Source organism: Amphiura filiformis, unplaced genomic scaffold (assembly GCF_039555335.1).
Source record: "Amphiura filiformis unplaced genomic scaffold, Afil_fr2py scaffold_24, whole genome shotgun sequence".
NCBI lineage: Eukaryota > Metazoa > Echinodermata > Ophiuroidea > Amphilepidida > Amphiuridae > Amphiura > Amphiura filiformis.
The window spans coordinates 77,586-90,095 of NW_027305488.1; the positions used below are offsets into that span (position 1 = coordinate 77,586).

The window sequence follows — 12,510 nt, forward strand, 5'->3', positions numbered from 1 at the left end:
TTCAAAAGGAATCGCCCATTCAGGTAGCTCCATTTAAAATTCTCACTCCTTGTGTGGAAGATTTTAAAAGGTCATAAGGGTTGTATGGATTTCAACTGGAGAAGATTTTAAAAGGTCATAAGGGTTGTATGGATTTCAACTGGAGAAGATTTTAAAAGGTCATAAGGGTTGTATGGATTTCAACTGGAGAAGATTTTAAAAGGTCATAAGGGTTGTATGGATTTCAACTGGAGAAGATTTTAATAGGTCATAAGGGTTGTATGGATTTCAACTGGAGAAGATTTTAATAGGTCATAAGGGTTGTATGGATTTCAACTGGAATAGCTTAATTGGCATTTGAGGTTTCATGTGACACCAAACATGTACAGGGCGAGTCAGAAAAAGTGCAATAGGGCAAAATATCCATCGTTATTTTAAAACCAGGTTGAAACCTTTTTAGGTTTTAAAACGTTATATAAATGATATTCATTAGTAACCTTGTGTGCAAAATGAAGTAATTAACATTTGTGACCCATCACATCGAAACAGACAACCTCGCGGCAGAAATGAAAATGGAGATTTAAACACTAGGATAAACTGCTGCTTTTTAGCTTGAAAATGACACCTTACTTGTTGAAATCAGATACAGTAAAAATGTTTTATGAGGCAAAACAAGCTCAGAATTCTTTTTATTTTCTTTATATTTTTCCATCTTCTTTCATTGTTATCTGCCAATGAAGCTAGCCACGAAGTGGTCTGTTTCGATGTGATGGGTCACATTTAGCTTTCTGTTTTTATGACACATTTTGCAGCGATACCCAATTTTAATGCTTGTCCAGGAGACATCCAAATTTTGAATATCACCACTCTCTATGTAAGGTAGATTTGGAACAGCTTGCCATTTTCTTAACCACATTGGCACTGAAGTAAAATGGAGCAACCAAAGTGTTATTGCCCCTGGTCTTGTTTATGTTATTATTTTCATATAAGAAACATGCAAATTTGTGGGCAGGTTCAAATGTTAAAAGGAAATATGTGCAAATTGAAGTGGAGTGAATTACAAAATATCCAGTAAGATGGACATATTGGGAATAGAAAAACTGGAGTTGGGAGTCAGTTGAGGTATGAAGGACTTAAGTAATGTAAGTTTGTTTGAACTGAAAAAGGGAATTGAAAGAAGGAAACATTCAACAAGTCAGTTTCAGATCTGGTGTCTTTATTGCACATATTAGTGTGCTCTCATTCAAAATACATGGACAAATTGTGGACAAAAATTAAGTTGGGTATCGCAGTAAAAGGGCTCATAAAAATTAAATGCTAGCTGTGATTTATTGTATTCTTTCACAAAAGGTGACTATTGAGTGTGGCATTTGTAGAAACATTGGAAAAGTTCCACTTGGTTCTGATGTAAATATTGATTACTTGCCCTATAGCACTTTTTTTACTCACCCTGTACCTTACATAAAAAGCATGTGAGCCCTGATAATACTGTCAATCATGGACCAAAACACAACGATAGAAAAATAGGACAGTCATGTACTATCAAACTGTGGACCTATTCGCTTTACACTATCTATACATGTGCAACCCTATACACTAATCCGACAAGTCAAGTGATGGTCAGAATTCATTCCGCCATTATTGGGGGCCATCCGCACCAAACTGGTGTTGTAACTGCCCAATTGGGTGGAAAAGTGCTGCTTCAAAATCAATCTTATATTGTATTACATTATAAACTTTCATCATCCTTTTGTCACACGGGTGATGGAACACAGTTTTAAATTCCCGCAAAGCCTGCATCATTTCACATTTCAGGTGAAATGGCCCCCTTCAATGGCTGCTATTGTGATGTAGGAATGTGTGGAATCGGATTTGTCTATAGAGGACATACCTAGTCAACCATGATGTGACCTGACATGTACTTCATTCAATCTTTAATATCTAAACTGCACCCTCATCCATTTTATTTTGACTGCAGCAACATTTTGAGCATAGCAACATCCCTAGTCTACTAGTAGCTGCCAAGAGTGACCTGCACCCAGTTAGACAAGACTATCCACTACAACCAGCCCAATTCTGTGCCAGCTACAAGATTCCACCACCACAAACCTACTCAAGCACAGGAAGACCTAACAAGGATATATACATCAAACTGGCAACACTAGCAGCTTATCCGTAAGTATCCCAACATTAGAGTGAATTATGAGTGTGATGTCATCAGTGTTGCCAAACTCATGACTTGGTAGCCCAATCCAGCAACCTAAAAGGACAATTGTAATTTTGAGGCAACTTCAATTTTTACTACAGTTTTCCTTTCTAGTCTACTTCTGAGCTTGTTTCCTGAGATTTGGGAAAATTGTTTTTTGGAACCCTGGACCTTGTATTGGGCTCTTCCAGTTGAAATCCACAATACCCCTGTGGCAGATCTGGGAAATATCTTCCACAGGGGGAGTATGTTTTTCAAATGTAATTGGTCACAGTTAATCATTTTGAAACCTGTACTCCCCCATTATTATGGCTTTACCCACATCTTCCACAACTGGAGTGATATTTCAAATGGAAATTAGTTAATTAATTGTTTATTCTATTTGAAACTTGTGCTACCTGTGTGGAAGACTTAAGCTAAATCTCCCACAGGGGTAGTGCCGATTTTAAATTGAATATCCCATTTCTGAAAAGGCAAATTTGCTACTTTTTTACACATTTTGTTTAGGGTCATTTGGCTTGATTTGAAGAGAAAAAAAAACACGCTTGCCCAATGGACCTGCTTGAAAGGTTCGTCCATCAGTAAAACATGGTTGGGTTTGTTTGTCACCTTATGTTAGAGTTGGAATGGTAAATAAACCCAGGAACCATGTCCTGGTTTTGCTTGAACAAGCTTAAATGTTTTTTTTTGTTATTTTATTATTGAACAATCAATCAAGTATCAGAGCTTCAAAGGAACCAGAAATGTAAAAACTTTATAATGAAGAAAGATGTTAAATGTGATCAACTTTGATCTTGTAGAATTGTAGTGGTTTATGAGCCTGACGTATGTGTACATCCATATCAAAAGGATGTACTTGTTGGCTGCTACACGTGTCTTTTTTTTTCATAATAGCTAGGAGTAAATACCAGACTCATCTTAACTCAAGCTGTGGTCACTTCAAATCATCCCCAAATCACATGGTATTATACAAAGAACATTCCTAAATAATGTGACTGGAGGATGATTTGAAGTGACCTCCACTTGAGATGAGTCTGGTATTTATTTCTAGCTATAAAGTAAAAAGAGGTGAGGTGCATCATTGATCCTTGATGACGTCTTGTAAACGAAAGTGGTTTCATTAGGAGGCTGACCCTCCCTCCCTGTAACGTAAGTGTGAAATATTGAAAATTCCAACCTCAAAGATCAACTATATTTTGACTGCTATTTTACAAACATAATTGGACTTTTTGACCCTCTCCTAATGCAAGGACTTTCGTTACACTAGGAACCAATATAGTTCAGAAAAAGTTAAGAAACGGAACTTATCTTGATAAATCTTGATAAAAATGAACTAATCTTAACCACCACTAGTCTTGCTATGGGAATTGCTAGGGGTCAACTCAAACCTATTTCTTAACTTTTATGAAACATTCATTGACAAATTATTATGGTTGTAGTAGCTTGTAAATACATTAACCTGTCAAAGACATATTAGTGTACTTGACAGGGCTGGTTAGAAAAACCACAAAATGTGACAGTGCACTAGTAATGACCCAGCAATGATACCCCAAATGCCTCCCAGTAGACCCAATGACTGGGTCACATACTACACAGGCATATCAGATTTTACATTAAATATTATTTACTTATATTAATACAGATCTTTGTAGGATGAAGTACTTGTATTTGAATTTACTATGGATTTCTGTTTGTTTAATTATGTGTATTTTTATTTGCTTGTTTGTCTGTTTGTTTACCTGTTTATTTTATGCTGCTTGAAAAGTAAAATGCATATTTTTTGAAAAGTACAAAGTCAGAAAAGTTAAGTTCTCTTCAGAAAGTAATAATAATAATAATAATGGAGGGTTCTTAGTAGGCGCACAATCTTCAAAAGAACTCAAGGCGCACAAACAAAAAAGACAAACAAGTTATATATGTGAATCCGGAAAAGCACGAAGAAAAAAGATGAGTTTTAAGTTGCTTTTTGAACTGAGTAAGCGAATGTAGTATTCACGGAGGCTGTTTGGAAGCGAATTCCAAACAGCCGAGCAGCGAAATGAAAGGAGCGTTCACCAGCCGATTTCAGATTAACACGGGAGATTTTAATAATCTTTCAGTAGAAGATCGAAGTGATCGAGCTGGTTTGTATGCGTGCAGAGCGCAGCAGACAGATAAGTTGGTAACGTATCTTCAAAATGCCGAAAAGCAAGAACAGCTAACTTATACTGAATCCGAAATTCTAAAGGCAGCCAGTGAAGCTCATATATGATGGGGGTGATATGCTCATACTTCCTTTTCTTCATGATTAAGCGGGCAGCGCAATCTTGTATTCTTTGAAGTCTGTTAAGTTGGTCGGTGGTGATACCAGTCAGGACGAGTTACAGAAGTCAAGGCGTGAAGTTATAATTGAATTGACAAGACATGATGTAGCTCTATCAGACAGATAAGGCCGAATACACCCAATACGTCTTAAAGACAAAAATGATGAGCGGCAAACTTCACTGATATGACTGGACATGGATAGCGTTTGATCCAATCTCACCCCAAGATACTTAACAGACTCCTGTATTTTTATATCAGAATTCAAAATTGTGATGGAATTACTAGCAACCTGCTTAACACGAGAAGTGGTGCCCACAATCATAACCTCGGTCTTATCTGTGTTTAGCATTAGCTTATTGCTGTCCATCCAACATAAAATGTCACTGATACATTCTTGAATTGCGATCTTAGTTACCTCAAACTTCTCAGGTGGACCACTTTGAAAAACAATGGTATCATCGGCATACTTATGGAAAGAGCAATTGTGAAGATTGATAACATCTGAAAGGGATTGGGAATATAAAGTAAACAAAACTGGCCCCAATACAGAGCCCTGTGGAACCCCGTACAAAAGTGGGCACGGATTTGAAGTAGAGCCATTAACAATGACAGATTGGAATCGTTGTGACACGTATGAATGAAACCATTTGAGAACATTGCCATGTATACCAAAAGTGATTTCAAAGGCGTCTAAGAAGAATTGAGTGGTCAAGCGTATCAAGCGCAGCACTGAGGTCAAGGAGGGCAGCGAGTGAGACAAGTTTCTCATCAGAGTTTGTGAGCAGGCTGTCCATGACACTCAGTACTGCGGTTTCAACACTATGACCCTTTCTATACGCAGATTGATTTATTTCTAAGAGGTTATTGTCAAAAAGGTGTTGCTGCAATTGACGAAGAACCACAAAGTGAAAGTAGAATATGCATATACTATATATACTGGCTGAAAATCACTTACATTACTGTCCCCCAAATTTACATTTGATTTAGTTAGCTTTTTGTATGACCCACATGCAGCCTGACTTCACTTGTAAAAATAACTATAAAACTTAAAAACTGTTTACTAAATTATAGGAATGAAACTTTAATAGAAAATAATTATGAAAAAAGGTGAGAATACTGAAAGAACATTATATTTGGTTAACACCATAATTATCATACTAATTTAAATTATCTACTTTGTATGTTCTATCTGTATTAAAAAGTTAACCTGAATTAATATTTAACTTATCCATCGGTTGCAATGAATGTATTAAAAGGGATGTTTGCACATGTTAGGCCACAAAAAATACAGGTTTGTCTCATGAGTGTTTTGAAAACAAATGCGAAATCCGATTTTTTTTTTTCATTCACGACTTTTGATTTTCGTAGAATTTTTCCGGAAAAATGATTTAAAAATGATTTTTTTAAATCACACGATTTTACAAATGCGCGCGAGCTTTGAGACCAACTTTTTTTTTTGCCTAATAGTATATTGCTGTTTATGCACTACTACTAAATCTATAAAGACAAGCTTGTGTATAAACCATAAAGTACTGCACAGCAGTGCACAGTTCAACCCAGCTTGACCTTTTCACCCACATCAGCATACCACAGTTTGCCAACATCTTTTGAGGTGAACCACTTTCTGGGTCAATTTACAGTTGAATTTCAAAACATACCATTGGGACCAAGAATCTTAACTTTTGTGGAATGGATCTGAACTAATTATAGTAACCTTTCAAATCACAGAGGTCTGTTTAAGAAAACTCAAGAGAAAATCCATATTAGTTCATTTTTATCAACAAAACTTCCGTTTCTTAACTTTTTCTTGACTATATTGGTTCCTAGTGTTAATAGGACGTCATTGAGCTTTTAGTTTGTTCCCTTACATGGTATGTATTGAAATAATGTTTTGGAAGTTAAACCTACTTTTCCTCTGATATTTAATAACAGTATATATCTAAAACCTCACATGCAGAAGTTTGTGAGGCATGGAATATTGTATTGATTACTTCCCATAAATGTCACAATGAGAATAACACATTCCATGAACTTAAACCACAGCTTGAGTTTTTGTCGTTAATGACATGTTAATTTTACTGATTTTAGACATAGTTTATGCTCAGATAGCCTATCATTTCTCTACCATCACAGGTAACATTTTAACTCATTACCATCAATTTTATTACCAGTCATCATAAATTCATACACAATTTCCCACTGTGTGTTTGTTATAGTTGGATCAACTCGTGATCGGCAGGAATTATTTGGCTTTAACCAATACGTAGTAGACCCAGTTTAAGAGTGACATAGTTGACCTGTCTGGTCAATATTTTGGGTGTTAAAGAAAGTAGACAAAGTATAGTGACGCTTCTGGCGAGATGTCACAAGACAATTCTCGAAATTAATTATATTGATGTTAATCCACTATGTTATAAGGCCCGCTGATTATGAACTGGTCAAACTATGTGTATGTCATTGTTATGTCGGGCTGTGAATCATTTGTACAAGGAGAACATTGTTGGGTAAATCATATTAGTGTTGCCTTTCCATGTTTTTGTCTCTTGTCTCATTACCAATGTGTTGTGTGAAGTACATCCCACCCATTCTGGTAACAATGAGGCCAATTTAACAGAGCTGTGAATATTTCTCTAAATGCATTCATTGCCCATCAAGTTTTGTTTAATGGTGTGTGAATTTAGGTAGTAAAGTGATGTCAGGTTTAACTTGTACGGTTTACAACAAGACACCTGGACAAGTAACAACCATGTTACAACTTTTGCGAGCCATTTACAATTTTCACTTGCCAAATGGCAAGTGCTAATATCAAGCTCTGTATAAATAGCCTCCATTAACTTACATATTTAGATAACTCTTTCTTGCACTGTTTTTGTTTTACATTCCAGCGTAGTCAAAGGTGTGCTAGTCCACCATCCAGCTGCACTTTGGGTCCGAGATAAGCTTCTAAGCTCCGCCCCTTCTGTCAGGTTGATGTACGACTGACAGGTCTAAGCTCTGCCCCCAAATCCATGATAAGGAGCTAAAATTATGCCACTGTTTTATTTTCTAAATTGATGGTTTGTTGACCCAAAACAAAATTCAATATTATTATATTAATGTCAATTTGAGAGCTCTCTTACTGCTGCCATTCTTAAAGTGCCACTGGTTGGTTAATTACATGATATAATCATCTGAGTAACCAATCAAAATAGAGCTTTTAGATCTTTTAGCAATTAAAGCTTATATCAACTTCAACCCTACAAACCATTCTTACGATATCTCTGATTGGCTCAATATGTGATATAGCCCCATTTGTAACCAATCAAAATAGTTCTTAGAGGTCGGCTGATAATTTGGCCAGTGGTGCTCATGAACATATTTTTTTAATTTGTTCTTTCAGGTTTTCAGCCTCTATTTGGTAAACCTCTTTGTTTTTCTCTGTTCTTAAAATCTAATCCATGCTTTTCTGCATGTGAATGGGTGTGCAGTTTATAAGGAAAAAAATCACAATTTTTTGTTACACACACACACCAGTTGTGTATTCAGATATTGAAATAAATGTCAAACTTGCAATTTCCAGAGAACTGAATTGAACACAAATTTGCCACATAAAAAGTAAAATAATAAAGTATAATTGTAATATGGAAAGGGAAACACTATTGTTACTACTTCCCTTGATGTTGTATCTCCCACATTTTAACATTCACAAAATTAACTTGAAGCATGAAACACTTATTAATCAACTGTTTGAATGCTTGTTACCACCCCATGCTCACAACATTATTTTTCAGAAAACATAAAAAAACTTTTAGTAAAGTGGTAAAGTATTTAAAGCTTAAACCTAATTAATACAAAAAAAGAGCTAGGCATATCAAATTGTAAATGAATAAATAGGTATACCTAATTTATACAATTTAGTTGGGTCAGTCATTTGACATTAAACGGTTTGATTCTTATTTAATACAATTATAACATTATAGATGAAAATTTGTGTTTTGGAAATTAATACTTTTAAATCAACCAATATTGGATTGATGTTCCAGAAATACCAACAAGGAAGTGAAAATAATTAGAAGAAATCAGATATCTTAGAATTCATAGTTTAAACAAACTTTTGGGCCTGCATGGATTTCTTTAAAAAACCTCTCTTTCCTTTCTTCCCTTCCTCTTTTCCTTTCTTAAAGTGTGGTTTGAGAGATGCTGAAACTATGAGACTGAAACTATGACTATACAATTTGTTACCCTGATATTGCAGTGGCGTCGGTGCACATTTCATTGGGCACAGCTTCTAGCATTCACTCAGAGCACTGGCGTACACACGCACACACTTAAAGATTCCACATAGATGGTGTATGCAGCATTAACATCAATGCCACGTCAGGGTAAAAAATGGTGTATGAATTATGAAAGATTATTTGAAAGAGACTGAAACTATACTACAGGCCAGTATAGCCCAATGCTGCAAAAGCATTTTTGCACAAATGTTTGTAAGTAAGTAATTGTGCCTGCCCATCTTTAGAATATCACCACTCCTGGTTGTCCTGTGACAGCCTAGCAAAATTCAACAAATAAATTTAAAAAAAAAAAACATTTTTGCAACAATTGCAGCACCTATTGGGCTATTCCAGTAGAAATCCATACATAAAATAAAGTCATGTCTTCCATAGGGGTGTATGGATTAAAACTGTAATAGCCCATTTCACAATAATAAATTCACATGAAACTCTCAACTATAATCTGGCCTTCCCTAAGTCATCATTTTGTCCTCAATATTTACATATTGGCAACATTTTGGTGTAAGGAACCCTTGCATTTATATTATAGAATGAAATAAAAAGTGCAATTATTTACCCGTAATTTATATTGTTAATCGCTAGAAAAGGCTGTTCGGGCTTCTTTTTGACAGCATTTTTGTAATTGGCATAATCAATTAAAATCCTTAATTTATTATTTATCCTTAAATTATTATTTCATAATTAAAACATTGATCTCATCTGTCAAGTATACATTTAATGAAACCTAATGAATTGGACAGGTGGTTACTATAGCATTGAAGTTGGTATTCAAGGTATTGGATACCTACAAAAAATGCCATGTATAAAATACACATGATGGCAAGAAGGAAAAGTGGCATGATTTTGGTTTATTTAACATGGATTTTGAATGGAGCAAAGACTGAACTCATATGTGTTTTCTTTTATGTTTGCAGTCATGCAGTGTGCCTGGATGTACTTTAGTGATATGCAGTAGATATTTTATTTACTTTTATTTTATCCCTTTTGTTTATTTTTCCCACAAATTTACAGTTTGTATTTGTTTATTTGATTTCTCCCCATGCTTAATCATTCATAGTGTAATTAGCTCTTATTTATTTAGACTTGTACATTATGGCAGCCAGTGGGAGGAATTTAACTTATAAAGTAGAACTGGCATAGGGAGCATCAGGACATTTTCTATTGTTGCATTCAAAGATTATGTTGGTTGCTAAAATGATTGTAAAAGGTAAAACACAAATTTGCATCAATTGGAAAAGGAAGGAAAAGTACCTAAAATTAGGAGGGAAAGTAATTCAAAGGAACATTGACACATTTTGTGGGGTGGCTCACTGAAATGTACTTTATAATGCACCATATTCCAAATTTATCACAAACACAACTGAAAGTTGCAACAACATGTTTATTTTACCAGAGCAACACTTTTATTGGAAATTATCTGAAACATCAAAATCTCTAATTTTGACTTATAAGTAAGATTTGGGCAAATTGGGATACACATAATGTAGAATGGCTATCTAGATACTCCATCCCCTGGCTACCATGATGCACAAGTCCATCACTGATTTATCATTTAGTATTTTGTGTTATGTTGTTGATGTGGCATGCCTATGATTTAGACATTCTCAATGATCAGACATTTAACAAAGAGCTAACTGAACCATATTTGTGCATTATTTTCCATTTGGTGTTATGTATTAATTAGGATTATTATTGTTTGCCATGTCAAAATATGAAATCCAGACATGATTTGAGAAAAATTAAACTCAGTTATTATACAAGCACTGGAATCAGTATTTGATATGGTAATAGTTGAATATATCCAACTGCATGGATGGAATTATGCCCTACCACAACACAGAACGCACAGCTGACAATTTTGCAGAAATTGAGCTTTCTTCACCTGATACGGCTACATGCATGTAGGTGATAATCCCACTTCCTTCAATTCAACCTCCTTTTTAGTTGGGTTGTTTACATGTCAATAATAGCTGAGTATAGTTTTTGCCATTATCCTAAAATGTGCAATATATCGGCTGTTAACCTGCCCTCAGTCGTTAACATTCTGGGTTGATGCCTGAGAAAATTATGTATTGAAAAAGCGTCTGACTTTCCCCAGAAATTGGGTGTAATTATTCTGTACAGTTGTGTCCAAGTTGACTTGACCACATATTTATAGAACATTCAGCGCGCTATTCAGTCAAAACAGTGCATTAGGACATAGGTACATGTAATGGTATGATTCACACAAATATCACACATGTGTATTTCTCAAGTCCAGCACTTTTCAGTCAACACTTCCAAGCATCACATGTTAAACCTGTACTTGATACAGGATTAGTGGCGTAACTAGGGGGCAGGGGGGGGGGGCAACGTGCCCCGGGCGCTACCGCTAGGGGGCGCCAAATTGGCCATAGGCGTAGATCCCGGGGGGATGGGGAGATAAATCCCCCAATATTTTGGTCTATACAATCATCCCGCCCCCAATGTTGACGCCTGAATATGGGTTTCTGACCAAATTAACCTTGTATTTGCCCATTTTAGCACCAAAAGTGCAAATTTTTGCGTGCATTTATTCCACTTTTACACCACATTAACCTCATATTTGCCCATTTTAGCCCCCAAAGCGCAAATTTTCACATGCTTCGCGCGTATTTATTCCACCTTTACAGCATATTTCATCAGTTTAGCTTCAAAATAGTAAAAAAAATTCACGGGCTTCGTGCGCATTTATATCATAAACTTATTCTGTCTCCAAAACGTGCTGGATGCACTATATTTTTTCCAACCTCATCCCCCCAATGTCAAAAAGAAATCTACGCCACCGAAATCGGCCTCACTTTTAATATCATAATGCCGATGCCATTCCCACACCCCCCGCGTCTAAGATATTCTCGGGTGGGGGCCCCGGGCGCTACCAACCCTAGTTACACCACTGCAGGATTCAGTCTATGTTAGTTGTGCCTTTCTGTTATGGTAGGGCAGCAGATCTGTGTATAAAATCTTATTTGTCATATGATTGATATTTGATAATGCACATGGTGACCGGATGAACATGATTATAATTATACTTTCTCATATTCTTCAAAAAGTCATTCTGTATTGTACAGTGCATCTAACATGGCCAGGTTCTTTAGTTGTTAGTAGCATCTATAATGAAGTAGAAATGGACACAAATGTGGGGCATATAAAGTGTTCCATAGGGTGTATGAGTTTCAACTGGAATAGTCCATTGGAAGCTGCATTATTTTAATCCACAACTTGGCTCATATGGATCAGGTCTATTGACAAGTGTCAAATGTTTACAGTATTGAACATGTCCTGCTTTGATTTATACAAATATCATAGGCATTAGGCATGAATCAAATCATGGATATGGTATAATTTTATTTTCATGAGATCCATTTTAATCAAAGAAATAAACCAGCAAACAACTTAAACATATTGTACAAATTGATAAATTCATTGGTTGGTTGATTGTTTGCTTGATTGACTGATCAATTGATTCTGAAAAAAGGACGGGTTTTTAATCAAGAGATTATTCACACACTTGATATGGCATAATTTTGTCTTCATGGGAATTCCTTTCCAACTAAACATGTTGTTACACATTGATTGATTAATTGATTGATTGATTGATTGGGTAGGTAGGTGGTAGATCGATTGAGTGGTCCATCTGAATAGCGACATTAACAGATAATAATTTCATTTCTCTTGAAAATATGAGAAAACCCGGAATATGCATGATGGAAAGTCTGAGTGAGCTGA

The 12,510-nt window shown here is 35.7% G+C and overlaps 1 protein-coding gene across 3 annotated transcripts in view; it reads left to right on the forward strand.

Annotated features, from left to right (window-relative positions):
* LOC140143613 (mitochondrial Rho GTPase 1-A-like) overlaps positions 1-12,510 on the forward strand; it is a 52,111-nt gene that overhangs the window by 35,172 nt on the left and 4,429 nt on the right. The window contains exons 15-16 of one of the 3 annotated variants that reach the window (XM_072165426.1): positions 1,958-2,154; positions 7,375-7,461. In XM_072165426.1, the coding sequence (XP_072021527.1) occupies positions 1,958-2,154; positions 7,375-7,461 (284 nt within the window). Of the gene's footprint in view, positions 1-1,957; positions 2,155-7,374; positions 7,462-7,868; positions 7,887-12,510 lie in introns of all 3 variants that reach the window. The other 2 variants (XM_072165427.1, XM_072165428.1) reach the window with 2 other exon arrangements.